The 17,047-nt window shown below is 37.0% G+C and overlaps 4 protein-coding genes across 9 annotated transcripts; 2 read left to right on the top strand and 2 right to left on the bottom strand.

The window, feature by feature from the left end:
- Window positions 1-1,072: 1,072 nt before the first annotated feature.
- LOC108567081 (ATP-dependent Clp protease proteolytic subunit, mitochondrial) lies at window positions 1,073-3,469 on the bottom strand. Of its 2 annotated transcripts, XM_017927327.1 has the most exons (5): window positions 2,979-3,469; window positions 2,740-2,897; window positions 2,278-2,685; window positions 1,379-1,597; window positions 1,073-1,319 (listed from the first exon to the last, which is right to left on the bottom strand). In XM_017927327.1, the coding sequence occupies exons 2-4, from the start codon at window positions 2,773-2,775 to the stop codon at window positions 1,385-1,387; spliced, it is 657 nt and encodes a 218-aa protein (XP_017782816.1). In that variant the 5' UTR covers window positions 2,776-2,897; window positions 2,979-3,469; the 3' UTR covers window positions 1,073-1,319; window positions 1,379-1,384. The 2 variants fall into 2 exon arrangements, with proteins under 2 accessions (XP_017782816.1, XP_017782815.1); XM_017927326.1 differs by having other exon boundaries at window positions 2,740-3,469.
- A 117-nt stretch (window positions 3,470-3,586) lies between these two features.
- LOC108567079 (14-3-3 protein zeta) lies at window positions 3,587-7,231 on the top strand. Of its 5 annotated transcripts, XM_017927324.1 has the most exons (7): window positions 3,901-4,007; window positions 4,880-5,209; window positions 5,302-5,425; window positions 5,522-5,685; window positions 6,195-6,311; window positions 6,388-6,475; window positions 7,033-7,231. In XM_017927324.1, the coding sequence occupies exons 2-6, from the start codon at window positions 4,907-4,909 to the stop codon at window positions 6,424-6,426; spliced, it is 747 nt and encodes a 248-aa protein (XP_017782813.1). In that variant the 5' UTR covers window positions 3,901-4,007; window positions 4,880-4,906; the 3' UTR covers window positions 6,427-6,475; window positions 7,033-7,231. The 5 variants fall into 5 exon arrangements, with proteins under 5 accessions (XP_017782811.1, XP_017782814.1, XP_017782813.1 ...); XM_017927322.1 differs by lacking the exon at window positions 3,901-4,007 and adding an exon at window positions 3,587-3,721 and having other exon boundaries at window positions 6,388-7,231; XM_017927325.1 differs by lacking the exon at window positions 5,522-5,685 and adding an exon at window positions 5,854-6,017 and having other exon boundaries at window positions 3,898-4,007; window positions 6,388-7,231.
- A 308-nt stretch (window positions 7,232-7,539) lies between these two features.
- LOC108567086 (voltage-dependent calcium channel subunit alpha-2/delta-3) lies at window positions 7,540-11,873 on the top strand. The gene is made up of 13 exons (XM_017927336.1): window positions 7,540-7,691; window positions 7,752-7,833; window positions 7,898-8,008; window positions 8,062-8,305; window positions 8,362-8,493; window positions 8,552-8,922; window positions 8,997-9,213; window positions 9,270-10,041; window positions 10,093-10,268; window positions 10,324-10,564; window positions 10,623-11,118; window positions 11,171-11,668; window positions 11,730-11,873. The coding sequence occupies exons 1-13, from the start codon at window positions 7,603-7,605 to the stop codon at window positions 11,817-11,819; spliced, it is 3,519 nt and encodes a 1,172-aa protein (XP_017782825.1). The 5' UTR covers window positions 7,540-7,602; the 3' UTR covers window positions 11,820-11,873.
- Window positions 11,782-16,668, bottom strand: LOC108567087 (dual oxidase 1-like). The gene is made up of 13 exons (XM_017927337.1): window positions 16,471-16,668; window positions 16,256-16,417; window positions 15,791-16,203; window positions 15,333-15,731; window positions 14,835-15,238; window positions 14,586-14,779; window positions 14,049-14,535; window positions 13,755-13,993; window positions 13,238-13,697; window positions 13,092-13,185; window positions 12,826-13,036; window positions 12,718-12,763; window positions 11,782-12,648 (listed from the first exon to the last, which is right to left on the bottom strand). The coding sequence occupies exons 9-13, from the start codon at window positions 13,434-13,436 to the stop codon at window positions 11,867-11,869; spliced, it is 1,332 nt and encodes a 443-aa protein (XP_017782826.1). The 5' UTR covers window positions 13,437-13,697; window positions 13,755-13,993; window positions 14,049-14,535; window positions 14,586-14,779; window positions 14,835-15,238; window positions 15,333-15,731; window positions 15,791-16,203; window positions 16,256-16,417; window positions 16,471-16,668; the 3' UTR covers window positions 11,782-11,866.
- Window positions 16,669-17,047: the final 379 nt, after the last annotated feature.

The raw sequence follows: 17,047 nt of genomic DNA, 5'->3' as shown, positions 1-17,047 counted from the left end.
AATTAGGTTTAATATGCACATTACCATATACATGTATGTGTTACTTATTACTTGAAACAACCGAGTCTTTAAAATGGGTTTTACGTTAAAACAAACTTAAGTAAATCATATTTGACATTCAATTTAACCTAATTATATTTATATAAGAAATTGTATCTAGTATACGTTGAACTATACATAACTTTATTATTATTTTTTACATTCTAGTGTGTCTTTGTCGTGGTTTATGTTTAAAGCTTCTTACAGATCTGCTCGGTCCAGTTCGGCACAGCGATTCACAATTGTGGATTCATTACATAACACCGAGCTTTACCTAGCAGCAAGGTAAGAAACTTAAAAACTTTAAATGTTGAAATAAATTTTAAAAAAATAATAAGTATTCTATATTTAACTAATCCTATTTTTATAAGTATATGTCCTTGAAAGTAAATAGGTAACTATGTTTATAGCTTATTTTAAAACAGGATAAATTAATCCGTGTTTGTGTGGAAATCTCTGAATGGAGCTAGAGATTATCTGTCTTAATATTTCCACAATAAATTTAAGCTTTAGATCCATATATCTGCGATTGCATTGATCAGAAATCTAATGATTTTGAAGTTCTGATAACGATAATCTCAATCTAATGGTAATGTTAAATTGGAGGTAAAGTTGCAAATTTCTATAGAAACTTCTTTCTATGTCTATATGCTATGTAAGGAACAAAACTCTAATTGGCAGTTTATACTCCACTACTTTAAGAAACAATATTTCACCACAAAGTTCATACCATTTCAAAATCATTAAAAACTTGAATTAAATCTTGAATAAAATTTAGTGATCTAAATTAAAGCATACATTGAATCTGTAGTGTAAGTAAAAATAGAATTATGTAATAATAAGTTACAATATGTAACATAATTCAAGTTTTTAATGAATTAAGCTCCAATATATTATGTCTAAACACTTACATAATATATTACTTTGCAAGGGTTCGTAAATATCGTAAGATCAACCATTTTTTCATTGATTTTTTCGTTATAATGTTAGTATTAATGAAGAAAAAAAAAGTATTAAAATAAAACCCGAAAAATTATAAATAAAACAAAATATATTACATAATAAAGAAAACCTTTTTCCACAACTTAATCACAACTGAGACAATCATGAGGACAAACATAATATTCTTTCTTCTTTTTTTTGCCACTACCCAACATAATGACAAGTAGATTCTAATTGCGCAAATGATTTGAACAATTAATATTCGAAATCATTAGCACATCCAAATCAAAAGAAATTTCCGTATGGGTTCTATATAATATTATGTTTTTTGGATAAACCTGCAACTTCAAACTGTTATATGCCTTTGGTTTAACATGGAGAATTGTATAACTGTTACCTTTTCCTAGGAGCTTTTTCCGTTCTTGCCGTTGGTCGTCAGGACCTTATCAATGAGGCCGAAGTCCAGGGCCTCGGTTGGACTCATGAACTTATCGCGCTCCATGTTCTTCTCGATTTTATCTAAAGCGAGGCCGGTGTGCTTCACGTACAACTGATTTATTTGATGCTTCAACTTCAAGATTTCTTCGGCCTGGATTTGGATATCTGTTGCTTGACCCTAGAAATGTATGCCATTTGAACAATTCGTATTATATAACGGTAGGTATGCCAGCTTAAAAAACTGGTGCTATTAATGGCAACTTTCTAATGCAAAGTAATGATAAACTGAATTATAACAAAGACTGAAGATTTTACAAAGATCTTCATAATTATTTATTATTTAAACAACATTTTCATTAAAGTTAATAAGAATTTTAATGAGTCTTCAAATATTGTCTTAGGATGTACTGAATTGTAAGACTTTAAACAAACTATAAATAACATACAACAGTATATGGTTAAAATATAATTAAACTATTTTGTATACTGCATGGATGCCTTCAAAATTTGTATGTCACAGTGACTCATAAGCATTAGCATATGAATATTAATATCATACAATATATTCCCAAAATACAAACCATATGTGTCTGATTAGGTAGATTTATATGAGGATAGTAACTTAAGCCAGTGTTTAGCTTTTTCACTTTGATGCAAATTGTTTAGCCTTCAGTTGGTCATATATAAACCAATTTTTATTATTTTTTATAAAGTGACCTCAAAAGTGCCTTGAGTTAACCAACCTTCAAAATTGATATATGCTACATGTTCAGACCATCCTCATATAAAAGAACTTAAGAAATATGGAACCTTGCATATATATAGAGACCCAAGGAAATGTTGAATAAAAAAAAATACCTGGGCTCCACCAGAAGGCTGGTGAATCATGATCCTAGCATTTGGTAGTGAATATCTCATGCCAGCACTACCCGCAGATAGAAGTAGGGATCCCATACTGCAGGCCTGGCCCACACACCAAGTGGCAACTGGACATTGAATGTATTGCATGGTATCGTAGATGGCTAAGCCAGATGTGACAGAACCACCAGGACTGTTGATGTACATATGAATGGGTTTGTGGCTAGACTCGGACTGCAGGAAGAGAAGTTGTGCAATAATGACGGAACTAACGCTATCATGGATGGGGCCCATCAAGCAGATAATTCTCTCCTTAAGAAGTCTAGAGTAGATATCATAGGATCTCTCACCCCGGCCAGTCTGTTCCACCACAATAGGAATGTACCCAAAGTTGCGGACATTGCGGGGCTGAAAGACACATCAGCAATTAGAAATAATTAAAGCGCTTTGGGTTTGCATTACCTTCAGCAAGTTGACCAGAGCTCTTTTGAGTAGCATCTTCGGCCGGGAATCGAGTTGAACAATTTACAAACAAACGGCCGCATAACCTGATGTTGGTTGTTCTAGCGCAATTTTAGGCGTACCAACCTCTATTGCACCATTTTTCGCTGTTGCTGTTGCTGCGATTACTTGTTATTAATTGCAATTACATTTTCCGAATGGATAGCACGATTAGATGGATTAGGTTCCATTGTACGTACCATGTGAGTTCAATGGAATTGTAAATGAAATTCAAAAGATCTAATGAAAATAATTGAGAAGATCGAACTCTCGTAAACTAAACGAAAAACAAACAAATAAGAAAAAGTCGCGTTCGGTGCGCGCTCGATATATGCAAATTTGTTTGTGAATTGGTTATCAAATTGGAATTGGTAAATGGCAACACCGATACGGCAACGCTGCGTCGGTGTCCGGAAACCTATCAAAGCCAAATATAATTCAGCTTTATTGATTATTTTCATATGATTTTGATATTCTGGATGGCTGATGGAAATGTTAGGCTTGAGAGGCTCTGGGATCTGGACAGTGGTGGTGGGCGAGGCACGGGGTTGAAGGTGGTGCGCAGGGGGGACGGCAGCTGGTGTTTGGGAAGGCGGCGGCGGCGGCTGAGGAAGTAAATTTCGATAGCGCAGCGACCGGAACAGGGATGGGTTCTGGCGGCGCAACGGCTCCTGTCTGGTGGGAAGCGATTTGAAATTAGGGGATTTTCATGGACGTTGGTAATCCGGACCTCATCTCGAGTCGTTTCAGCGCTTCAGCGCATCATCTTCGGCGACGTCTGCACACTGTCTTCTCTCTCGCACTCTCCACCATTCGTGTTTAGCGTTCCGCAGTGCACAGAAGCCGGGAGTGTTTCGTTCCGACTTGGAAATAGCTCTTTCAGTAAAACAACACACAGGGACAACGTGCGATTCCCCGCAGCTCGCTCGCTCTTCGTTCAAAGGTATGTATCGAAGCCATTTCCACTGTTCGTGCGTTTTTCCGGCAATTTTCCTATGCAGTGCGGCCGTTCGTTTAGTTTTTCTTCCCCCCCATTTTTTTTAACTTTTCTTTCCTTCCTCGTCGGTTCGCCTCTCTAATACCGAGCCGCCATCTTGTCGTGCCCTTGCAGTATCATTTGTGAACCCCACATTGATCCACCATCATCACCATTGTAGTCGTGTTCTAGTCGCTGTCGTGTGTTAGTGAGTCGGCTGCTGCTGTACTTTTGGTCATTTTCTAATCAATCCGTAAGTTCAGATCCATCTAAACATTACATTTCAGACGTCATATTATTACTATTCCCTTATCTATTTTCATTTGTCGTTTTTTATTTCATTTGTTTCGTATTAATTTTTTTTCGTGTTACTTTGGGGAAAACTTGCATTATGCCGCATAACCAATCGCCACCTGAGACAATACGTGCTACAATTCGTTACTGTGCCGGCCCATTTCGATTTTAACTACATCCCCATGTTATTTGGGCGATGCGATGGTTTTACGGCCGCATGACGAGCATGGGTGACCTTCGACGGTCCCAGCAACCCCGGATCGATTTTTCTCGGAACCATTTCGTCCTCGACTCGCTTATATACCGAATTATTCATTCTGCTCGGCATTGACGTAATTGTGAGAGCGGATTCATCGAATTCCTGGGAAATGCCTCATCAAACATGGGTGCCGTATCGGAAACCGCCTTCCCGGTACTTAAAAAAAGATCAGTCGGGTCAGCATCTCTTCGTCAGCCCGAAAGCGAATAGGAAAGAAAAACTGTATGGGTGACGGGTAATTTGGAGGAGACAGTAGTAGTAGAATTCTTTCGCGTTTAATGCCGCGAATCTTGCGACGCATTAGTGAAAGGTGTGGCTGTGACCGCCGCCATATTGCGTCGGTCTTCCTCTTCTAGCGCACATTTGTAGTCACCACCACGATCATACGCGCCGGTTGACACGGTTGGTCGAAGAACGCGCAGGGGTGGTACAGTGTCTCTCTATCCCTCTTGGTGGAACGGCCAACCCTTGCTCCTATTTTTACTCATTTGGGGTTCAAGGGTACTGGAGTGCGCAGCACACACACCCTTCTATCTACCGTGTTACTAAGTGCGCCCTTTCTTCGGTTCCAGGCTAGACTTTAAGCAAATACAAACGAGATGTCTCAATTAGACAAAGATGAACTGGTGCAGCGCGCCAAGTTGGCCGAGCAGGCCGAAAGATACGATGACATGGCTTCGGCCATGAAGTCTGTCACCGAAACGGGTGTGGAACTAAGCAACGAGGAGAGGAACCTCCTGTCCGTCGCATACAAGAATGTTGTTGGAGCCAGGAGATCCTCCTGGAGGGTCATCTCTTCAATCGAACAAAAGACTGAAGGTTCTGAGCGCAAGCAGCAGATGGCCAAAGAATACAGGGAGAAAGTGGAGAAAGAACTCAGAGAAATTTGCTATGATGTTTTGGTAAGTCAATTTATTGATTAAACTGACCTCACCTCCTTTCATTTCTTTATTGAATTTATTCATTAATTTCTTAAATTTATTTTTCTCTATAGGGTCTCCTTGACCAATACCTCATCCCAAAAGCTAGCAATGCTGAATCCAAAGTATTCTATCTTAAAATGAAGGGAGATTACTACAGATATCTTGCTGAGGTTGCTACAGGAGATACCAGAAATAGTAAGTGTTAATCACCATTTTGACAACTTTATTGATTGTTCTGCATTTGGGTGTGTCAATATGAGGATGGATGTGTGTAACAAATTTTATTTACAGCCGTAGTGGATGACTCACAGAAGGCTTACCAAGATGCCTTTGAAATATCAAAAGCCAAGATGACTCCTACGCATCCAATCAGACTGGGACTTGCACTGAACTTCTCAGTTTTCTACTATGAGATCCTAAACTCACCCGATAAGGCTTGTCAACTAGCCAAGCAGGTCATTATTTTATTATGTTATTTCACAGGTGCTGTGCAGAATTTACATGTGGGCCGCCCTCTACATTTCTTTATTACTTTTTTAATCCATCTATCTATCTCTCTAAATGTTTGCCTTTTGTGTCTTTAACAGTCTCTATGAGCTAGTAAGCATTTTGTTGTTATATAGCTGTGGTAGAAGACTCTCAAAAGGCGTATCAGGAAGCGTTCGATATAGCCAAGTCCAAAATGCAGTCAACTCATCCCATTCGGCTCGGACTTGCCTTAAATTTCTCCGTGTTTTATTATGAAATCATAAATTCACCGGCACGGGCCTGTCACCTTGCTAAGCAGGTTATAATAGATGTTTTCTTAATTGGCGTGCTCTAACCACATGTACTTCTGCGTGGCACTAACAGCATCCGTAGTTCATGATTTTCATTCTTTTCTTTTTTTTTAATTTATTTTTATAATTTATATGAGTCACTTCAGAAAGGATGACGCTAACTTATTTTTTTTTCGTACATACAGGCGTTCGATGACGCAATAGCGGAATTGGATACATTGAATGAAGATTCATACAAAGACAGTACCCTCATCATGCAACTCCTTCGGGACAACCTTACCCTCTGGACCAGCGACACACAGGTAAGCACAAGCGTCGCAAACTTCACCCTTATATTTGGTAACTAATTATTTTTTGTTTTGTTTCATGTTTATGCAGGGAGAAGCAGAGGAGCCTCAAGAGGCGGGTGATAATTGAAGTGTGGCGTCCGTTTTTAAAATTTAATCGTTAATAATGAAAATTTCATGTAAGTTAACGTATTCGTGGAACTTGGTTGTGAAGTTTCACATGAAACTTTTGATATTTAAGTAACAATGTTTTTAGTGAAATATGTAAAATGTTAATTTATGTTTCACTTCACACAACAAGTATAACATATTGACTAATGTATGTTGATTTGCCGGCGATAGTAAACGTTGTGTGATCGGAGGTCAATCCGCCTTGATTTTGTCGTACTCAGGGTGAATACTCCTAAAATTTCAAAAAAAATATATATTCATGGGGGCATCGCCCAGAGTCCGCCGTCTCTTTATAATTATTTTTTTTTTGTTTTTTTTGTAACTCACTTTAAATAATTTATTTTTGATTTTAATTTCAGTTTAATTTTACGTTCTAACTTGTTATTACTATTAAATGATTATTTAACACTGTTTTATTACTTGTAATTGGTCCACTTTGTTAAAGGTTCCTTTATATGAGTTTCTTTTTATTTTTTATCAATTTTTCCTTATTTTCTATTCATTTATTCTTTTTACATTTATTTTGCATATATACTTATTTATAATATATATTTTTTCTTCCCAGATTCAACTGAAATCGCCTGAATATTATCCCCCTTGATCCTTCACTCAATTAATTTGCACTTTGCTGCATGGGTCTCTGCTCCTTGCTCCTTCGGCCCCCTACCCCTCCCCTTGTTTACCGTCAACACTCACTTTGGATGTGCTATATATATATATATTAAATGTATGAATATGTATTAAATAAACTGCTATCAGCTCTATTTGTTTCTATTGTATCTGCGAATTATATTTGTCAGATATGAAATAACATTTTTGAAATTACCAAATATATATATCAAAAATAAAAAGAACTTCGGTGCTTCATTTCTCGACAACCATTTTTCATCCCTTTCAGGATCTAGAAATTATATTTATATATACATATATATATATAATCGCGCTAACGCACCGAAATAAAGAAAGTCTAAAAGTTACTCATGGCAGACATTCTTTGAACGCTATTTTTAACAACGGTACGAAGCTAGACCAGATAGGACTATAAATAGTCGACCACACCTACTGGTGAAAAAAACTTGGGATAGTACAATCGAAACCTCTGGTCGGTGTGCATCGTTTCTAGAGCAATGCCAAGATGATTCCATCCAAGTCGTGCTTCTTCTTGGGAATAATCCTAATCTTATATGGCACCAACTATGTAGCTACTTCCGAACAAGGCGAGGTGTAAGTAGTTGAAAAGTGGGTCTGCAAGGATGGTGCTTTTATTCTTAAGCGTTTTTGTAGAATTATGAGATGGGCCGAGAGGTTCGGCAAAGAACTATATGATCTGGGTCTGGTAATAACGAAAAGCATGGAAATCAAATCGGTGAGTAGAAATGATGTCTCTGCAAAAGCAATGGACTTTGAAGGTGGTGGGTGCATTTTGTTAGAGGTACCCGTTGCACAACGCCAGGGTTGAGCGTAAAGATCCCAAGATACTTCTGGCTGAGATTGTTGAGAACATCGAGCGCATGATGGATAGGAAGATGGACGCCATACGAGTAATACAAAAATAAAACTAAACTGATTGGTCGCTAAATTAAAACACTTTCAGTGCATATTGGAAGTAGCTGAGAACGCTGCAGAAAATTTCGAGAGCGATATTGGGAATAGGACTTTGAAGTATTACAGCTCGACATATTCTCCAGTCGATAATGAAACTGTTGAAGTGCCAGATTCCTTGCTGGGAAATGTCACCTATTTACCAATGAGTCTCAACAATGATACTCATTTCTATAATGTTCCGGTAAACACGACCCATAGCTCTGTCCACGTGCCGGTGAACGTATACGATCGCCGTAAGTTATTAAAGTCAAAAGATGCCATTCCATGCAAATCGCGTTTTTTCTTACAGACAAGGATGCTAGAAGTGCAATCGAATGGTCTGAAGCTTTGGATGAAGTCTTCAAGCAAAACTATAATTCTGATCCAGCGCTATCCTGGCAGTACTTCGGTAGCACCTCCGGAATAATGCGACATTATCCTGGTACTGATTTATATTATTAATGATTTATACAAGTTTAATAAAACTTTCGTATTTATAGCAATGAGATGGAAATATTCTGATATAGATTTGTTCGACTGCCGTATCCGCACTTGGTTCATTGAAGCCGCCACGTGTACCAAGGATGTCATTATCCTGGTCGACAGTTCCGGCTCCATGCAAGGGATGAGGAAACACATAGCATCCTTGACGATCTACAGCATTCTGGATACCTTCTCGAACAACGATTACATAAATGTCATGAATTACTCGACGGCGATAAGCTACACGGTACCTTGCTTCGAGAACATTCTGGTGCAGGCGACCAAGGAGAACATCAAAACATTCAAGAAGGCCGTCGAAGCGATCGAACCGGACAACAAGTCAAACGCGTCACTGGCTCTGGGGGAGGCGTTCAAGCTGCTGAAACAAGTAAGTGAACAAAAGAATCGACTTTTGTTTGCCGCAGATTTTTTATTGATTTTGTAGCATTTAATACATGTCAGTACAGGGAGAAAAGAGGATGCGATGAGAATAGTAGTGACTGTAATCAAGCAATCATGTTAGTTACAGATGGGATATCTGGAAATCTTAGTAGTGTTTTTGAAAAGTATAATTGGTATAACAATGGAACTAGCATACCGGTGAGGATATTTACATATCTCATCGGGCCTGAAGTCACCAAAGTCAACGAGATTATGTGGGCGGCATGTACAAATCGAGGTAATATCTTTTTTTATATATTTTCATATACGTTGTTACTATTGTTAACTTTACAGGATACTATTCGCACGTGCAATCGCTGGAGGAAGTTACAGGTTCGGTATTCAAATATATTCCTGTAATAGCGAGACCGCTTGTGCTGCACGGCGTTGAACATCCAATTTCCTGGACTCATGCCTATGTGGATATAACGTACGACGATGAAAACGATAACATTTTCAACGAGCCTTATCGCCTTTTGACGTCGGTTGCTGTTCCTGCCTTTGATAGGAAAGTGAATAGAAATAATGAATCCAGGACAGCGGATTTGCTCGGCGTTGCAGCCACAGATGTACCCATCGATGACATTGCCAAACTCACAATGCCTTATAAAATTGGTGTGATGGCGTTCTCTTTCATAGTGAGCAACAACGGATACGTTTTAATGCATCCCAGTTTAAGACCGGTCTTTAATAAAACCATACTCAAAGAGAACTACAATAGCGTAGACTTTGCTGAAATAGAGCAGCATGATGATGATTACGAAGCTCGCGAAATTAACCCAATGGTACTGGAGCTCAGGGAGGCGCTTGTTAACGGGAGCGAGGGCGGTTTGTTTGGTGCTAAGTTGAAGTACCATTATGACGATATGAGAAGAATCACTAGACAGAAGTACAATTATTACTTCGCACCTCTGTCAGATACTCCATTTTCGATCGGTTTAGCTATACCTGACACTTACGGTAATTTCTCAATTGAAGTTGGTGATGAGATCCAGAAGAATAGACATACCGGCAGCAACATTACGAGCTTTTTCAAAGGTTCCAATTGGAAGATCCATCCCAAATGGTAATTGTAAATCTTTTGTAAACTTAAAACTTTTAAACAATTTATTGCCAGGGTTTATTGCAAATACCATTACTTGGAGGGCCATGAGTTTGAAACTCCCGAAGCGGAATTGTTGCACTTCCTTAAGAGAATGTACGACAAAGATTTTGTTTGGGAAAGACAGTATGAGGCGAATGCCAAGCATATACATGAACTTTACGAAATCGAAGTTGAAGATAACGATGACAGTGAGAGCTAACATTTTTGTTTCATGCTGCAACGTTTTCTATTAAATTGTTTTAGTTGAATGCGGTAGAAAAACTCTGAAGGATGACGATTATTACTGTGATAGGGATCTGATTCAGCGACTTATATTTGATGCTAAAAATACGCTGGAAGTGTTCAAAGATCCGTGGAAGTTTAACAACGATCGCGAGAAGTCACTATTTGAAAGATACAATGCCACGCTGAGGTTCGTTGCAACGATGAGTGGACTGACTAGATGGGAATATATATTTGGAGAGGAAGATGATGTCCAGAAAGAGTACAACACCTTAACTATTATATATACATGGAATTGTTTTAATTACTGGTGATTTTAGGGAATTCGGCGATAAACATGCTAGAGCAACGGATGAAACCTGGTATAAGAGTGCTGTCCTCCAACATCAATATGATACCGAGTCGTTTGTATATTCGGTTCCATTTGAGTCTGGAGGCACAGATGACATTTTAGTCACTGGAAGTTACTCTATTTTTCCAAAGGATGCTGGTATGGAAGCGCCGGGTTCGGTGGTCGGCTTCCAGTTTTCTCACGATCACATGCAGAAGAGGTTCTTAGAAATCGTTTCAAAAGCAGAGGCCAATACTGTAGCTTGTAGTGAAATGTTGGATTGCTATGTAGTAGATAGTTCGGGATACATTGTCATCTCACATGATCAAAATAACACCGGCCATTTTTTTGGTGAAATTGAAGGTGCTGTCATGGATTCGATGCTCGAAAATGGCATATTCGAGAAGGTTGTTATCTACGACTTTCAGGGGTACTGTTTGAATGAAACCGAGAAGAAAACCAGCGATGGTGGACATTTACAGACGGTGTGTATTCCATTAAGATACTACAATTTATTGATAAATAATTGTATTTTAGCCGTATGATATTATAAGGGGAACTTTCAACTATCTCTTTGGAAATATCGTCTGGTTGTTCGTAAAAAGCAATCTTTATCAATTGTGGGATCCAAATTGGGTCACGGCCGAAGAACTATTAACGACCATAAGTCCGCGATTTGCCCAAGCAGAAGAGGAATACGAAGAGGTCTTGGAAGCGAAGAAGGAAGAGGATGAGGAAAATGTGTACTACCCTTGCGATCTGCAGAGGGATCTGTATCTTCTCCAGCAGAACAAATTCATCAGAGACAACGGTTGGAGAGGAGATTCGTTGAATGCTTTCTTCGTTAAACGTATCCCGCACAGTAACCTGATCTTAGTAGCAGTTAATGTTACTTTTAAGAACTACGACATTATTTACACCACCGCACCCAAAGATGTAGAATATCCGTACGACCAGCAACATCCTTGTCAGAAATTGAACCTAACTAACTTGCCGAGGAGAAGATTAAAAGGTTGTTTCAATGAGCACCCAGAAGTAAGTTTTTAAATAAGATTATACATTTTATTATTAAATTCCACTTTATGTACAATTTCAGGAAAACGAAATCAAAACTTGTGGTAGATCGTCTACAATATCAATAAGTGTGCCACTATTTGCGTTTATTTTATTTTTAATACTTAGCTAAATTGCTGTTTGTGTGAATATAACAATCAATAATATAATAAAGCGGTTTTAAAAAGTTTGGTAATGATGCTCGAGAATTATTTGGCCTCTGCTCATTTTAACACAAGCCTTTTCCACTTCGTTGATCATTTTCAGATTACCACAGCTGAAAATTCCGATCTTATAGATGTCATAGGTATTGTTTGTGATGACACGTTGAAAGAAATCCTTGAATTTCGGTCGTCCGAAGTGCGTATCGGCTGTTAGGTTGGTGAACAACGATTTTTTTGTGATCTGTTTAAAATGGTGTTCGAATATGTACAGCATAAACATTCTAAAGTCGTAAAACTGTGTCACATAAATGTGTGTAGAAATTATTTTATTTACATCGCGCTCTTCAATGTTTCTTAATAGATCTATGAGCCATTCAAATTGTTTTTGAGATCTAGATATCCACATGAAGTATACCTTTTTAGAAGTAATCTCTTGATTAGTAGTTGTTTTGTGAATAATATCTTTTAGTATACTAGCGAATGGTGTGACACCAATACCTCCTCCTATCAAAATTGATACTTCATATTTGGACCAGTCCTGGTGGCTTTCGCCAAAAGGACCGTCGATAAATAATGTTGGTAAATTCGATTGATTTTGCTGCTTCTTCACCAATGCGTTTTCATACAACTTGCGGATCTGACGTGTCCAAGGTCCCACCGCACGAATATGCAAAGATAAGAAACTTTCATCAGGACTTGATGATAACGTGAATGGATTATATTCGTGCTGACTCAAATCCAAGCAGGCAATCCGCACCCATTGTCCTGATTTATATGTAAAATTGAGAGGTTTCTGAAAAAAAATTTGTACGTTGTTTACAACGAATTCGATCTTCTTTCTGCTTAAGCTCATGATTTGATCGATGGTAAAAATAATTATGGGTCCCAACAAGAAGTAGTACGTAAAAGGTTCCTAAAACAAAAGTTTTTCTTTAAGAAAAATATTGCTTTAAATGGAATTCATTATTATGTTACCTGAATCAACATACCACTCCCATGAAGAAGCAAGAAAATGTAAAACAGTGGATAGAAAGAGTGTGAAAACCAGAAGATTTTATACAGTTTTTCTCTGGCTATCTTATGTGCAAATGTATATATAATTGCTGTAATCAGCGTTAATATAATTCCAGTTATACCAGTCATTGTTTGCCAGCACCAGTAATGGAATTTAGGTATTTCATGTGTCCTAAATGAACTTAAATGTTATTGACTGTTAAGAGAACAGAGAAAATAAGACTTACGCGTGGAAATAATTTCGAAACAAACAGGTAAGATCGTCGGATGCTTGAGTGGATATATGATAGAAATTGAAGGCATGTCCAATGATGTGCATTACTAGAAACAACACAGTCATAATAATAATAACTTAAGGTTTGATTCAATTTACCTGTAAATAGGAGAGCCCATGACGCAATATACTTATGAAAGTCCACGAAGGAATCGAAAGGTATATATTGCTGTAATATGGTGTTTCTCAGTATTGTAATAAGATTTCGACACATTGTTATTAGCAATGAGGAAAATGTAAACATCATTGCCGAAGCAGCTCTTCTAGTAACAGTTACACCATAACCTGCGATACGCATAAGACCGGAATGTTCTCTTTCCACGGAATATTCTTCAATAGTTAATAACAGTTTTCATAAATGCTTAGTGTATAGTTTTGTATCTTACAGTAGGATCTTTCTGCGAAGATGGCCAATAGTACTAATGTATACAAGGTTTTCCAAAATATGATATTTGCATTTTTCTCGATTTGATTTACAAACGCAAAGGTGTTATGTTGATTTTGTTGTAGCTCTTGATTTTCATTGTTGGCTTTTTCCTCGTTAGGTTCGCTTAATGTTCTACAATAGCATGAATAAAGAAAAAAAATCAATGATATTCTAATTGCAAATACATACCCGTATATATCTTTTATTATATTTCTCCTAGAACTTTCAAAGTTTTGAAAACTGTTCGTATTATATTTGAGCCGCAAATTAACATGTTCGAAATGCGTTCTATATTGACCCATAACTTTCTTCAAAATCTTCAAAACTTAATGAGGATTGATCCTGCAGATTGGCTCGATTTATTAAACTGTCCATAGTTTTTTTTCAAATCGTTATTAATATGACCATTTACGTTTTCCATAAAAGATCTTAAAGATGAAAGTTATATAAAAAAACCCAATACAACATTTACGAGCGACTTACAAAATCATATTCTTAAACGATTCCATTGGTAATGTATTTTCATTATTGATGGTATACATGTCGAAGAGCAGCTTTGCTTTATCCGAGTCGGTGCCTTTAGCGAAGATTATTCACCGAATGAAACATAATTATTTGAATCTTTAACGATCAGTTTAAACATCAATTTTACGAATATCGAGTCCGGTCGCATATTCAGCAAATTTCCAAACTCTTCTGATGTCAATTCCATTTTTAAAATATTCTCCATTTTAGCATCAGATATATGCTTTTGCTTTTGATTTATAGGTAAATTAAATGCTTTGGCGAAGACTACACGAGCGAAAATTTCCAACTATTTCTGTCGCTGTTTCTTTGATATTATATTTGGTAATAATTCTTTAAACGTTTTATTTACTTCCTGATGTACATTACATCCAGATTCCATTAAAGAATCTACAATCTTATTATAGATTCTATGCTGTATACTTGCTCTATCAAATGTTAGAACCTGAAACGCATTCTATAAACAATAACATTGTAAAATGTATTTCTAATTACCAAGTCGTATTCATTTCTTGGTTTGATCACTATGTATGGTTTATCAGTAGTCGCAATGCATACAACGTCGATACACTGTATCTTATGTAGCTTGATTTGCATTTTGGAAAAGACTATAAGAGTGCTATCAATAATTTGTACTATAACATCTCTTGTGACGCCTTTCTTATTGATCATTTCTTTCGCCAAGATACCTGAAAAGTAACTTATTATTTTACCTCTCAATTCAAATCTTATTAGCATACAAACCATGATCGACGATTTCCTTATTTAAATTTGATTCCGTTTTTTGTTGTTTAATATAAACTAGACTATATATGACTCCAATTATTCCAACAATAAATCCACCGAGTATTGCAAATGTTAGAATAAAAGATAATTCGCTGCCATAGAAGTAGTCGAACGTGGATCCTTGTACGCAAGCTTCATTCAGTACTTCTGCAGTTAATATTGGCAAGTGAAAACACGGGAAAGAAGTGTTATATTCACTGCAGGCGCTTTCTTTTAAATTACAGGCAGCGAACTGTTTCTTGCTTTTTGGTACTCGAAATACATCCTTCTGAATGTCATTAAAATCCAACATAGTTACGGCCATAATTATGTCGTAAAGAGTGACAGTTTTGATCCTTATTATTTCTTCTTTAGTAAATAGTCTATAATGATATACATATGATATTAATTGTTGCGATGATCGGTTAGAAGTAAAGAACTACATTATTATTTTTGTGATCTTTAGGGAATACTTACCCATTCGCTGTATTTTAGTACCAAAATCGAATTCTTCGAAATTGGTCGATGATGATTGCTTCAAATAGTTCGCCTGGTCCGTCGCGCGTTTCGAGTATCCCTCCAACCCAAGTGTCAATGTTATCAAAATTATTTTCATATAATTTAAGTAATTCTTCCTTAATCTAGAAGTGAATTTTTGTTTTTAATATCAATGTTGCGTGTATGGTAACCATTCGTCCATAATGATATGCTGCTGGGTAGCTATAACCCATTTTCTAGCCTCATTAAACACCTTCTCACTGGGCCAATCAGCATGCTGATTTCTTATAGTTTTGGCCAAAACGTTATGCCAACGGAACCAAAGAATGCCGAACGTTAACAGAAACGTATTCTCGTTTCCTCTGGGATTACCTAACTCTGTTTTAAACGAAAATACACGATAAATGAAAATACTAGACAAAGCTAATCAAACTTACTGAAAAATCTGCTTACGTTGAAGATTACGTGATTTTTAATGAAATCTTTGTGATGAAACGGAGGCGGAGGATTGGCTAAAGGCAATCTTTGAGTATTATACTCAGGGAAGAGACCATCATGAGAGGATGCCAGTAATCCATCTGGATCAAGTTGATCCTCAGTTGATCCGCCCATTGCTTGCTAACGCCATACATCAAGCCGCCGTCTATGTAAGGTGTAATTTCGTTTAATTGCTGACGAGGATTATTTGGATTAAGACCAGTTCTTTGATCAAATCTTGTCCTCAGTAGAGGCATCTCCGTGTGCGTACTTAATTTTGGATACCTATGATACTCTGGAATCTTTATATTAAAATATTCCGGAGGACATGCGGCTCGTTGCGCATCCAAAATTTCCTCCACCACTTGCTGACCTGCAAAATCTATTTGTATAACACATTTTTTTTATTATCTGTTTTTATTTACCAAAGAATACAAGCAATGCGTTTTTGTCGGTTTTTTATTGCGATCCGACCGGTCCGCTCAGCAATTTATCGCTGAGTTCGAATGGATTTGGTCTATCACTTCCTGCCGGTTTGTAGGTACCATCTTCGTATGCTGCAGGCCACCTTCTCAACAGCGGTTTATCTGAAAAATTACTCTAAATATAATATGTAATACTAGAAGGAACCTTAACGTACCTATTGCCCCAGAGTCTGGACGTGTTAAATTATTATACCAGCCATCATATCCTGGGAATTCGACATAGGTCTCCGAGGCGTTTTGAAGAAGCCAAAACGTGTAACCATGTGGTGTGTCGTGAATATTAATGAATTTCTTCTTGGTGTTTTCCGAAATCGCAACCGAAAGGATGCAAAATACCAAGCACGAAACGCGTATTAAAACCATCGCATCTAAAATAATTATCCATATTAATATACTATTTATATACGATAATTTACCTTTATTTACATTAGCTTTACAAAAATTAGTGCATTTGCGATATGATCTATGAACTTTGATAAATATTTAATTATATAATTGATAACAGATATTCATGATTACTGTGTTTATGTAATTACTATGAAATTTTCCGTACATTGTACCGTGATGTTAATTTTACGTGTTGTAACTTTAAATTAATAATAACTATTTTTTTCTGTACCCCTTTGGTTCGCCTTTAAAAATACACTAATTATGTAAGAATTTAATGGGTGAAACATATGTACGTGTATAATTGATGAATTGGATGGATTTTTGATATATAATTTAATTTTA

Source organism: Nicrophorus vespilloides, unplaced genomic scaffold (genome assembly GCF_001412225.1).
Source record: "Nicrophorus vespilloides isolate i.1.1-1 unplaced genomic scaffold, Nicve_v1.0, whole genome shotgun sequence".
Classification (NCBI taxonomy): Eukaryota; Metazoa; Arthropoda; class Insecta; order Coleoptera; family Silphidae; genus Nicrophorus; species Nicrophorus vespilloides.
Note: the sequence above shows the minus strand (reverse complement) of the source record. Positions and strands in the feature narration are given on the sequence as shown.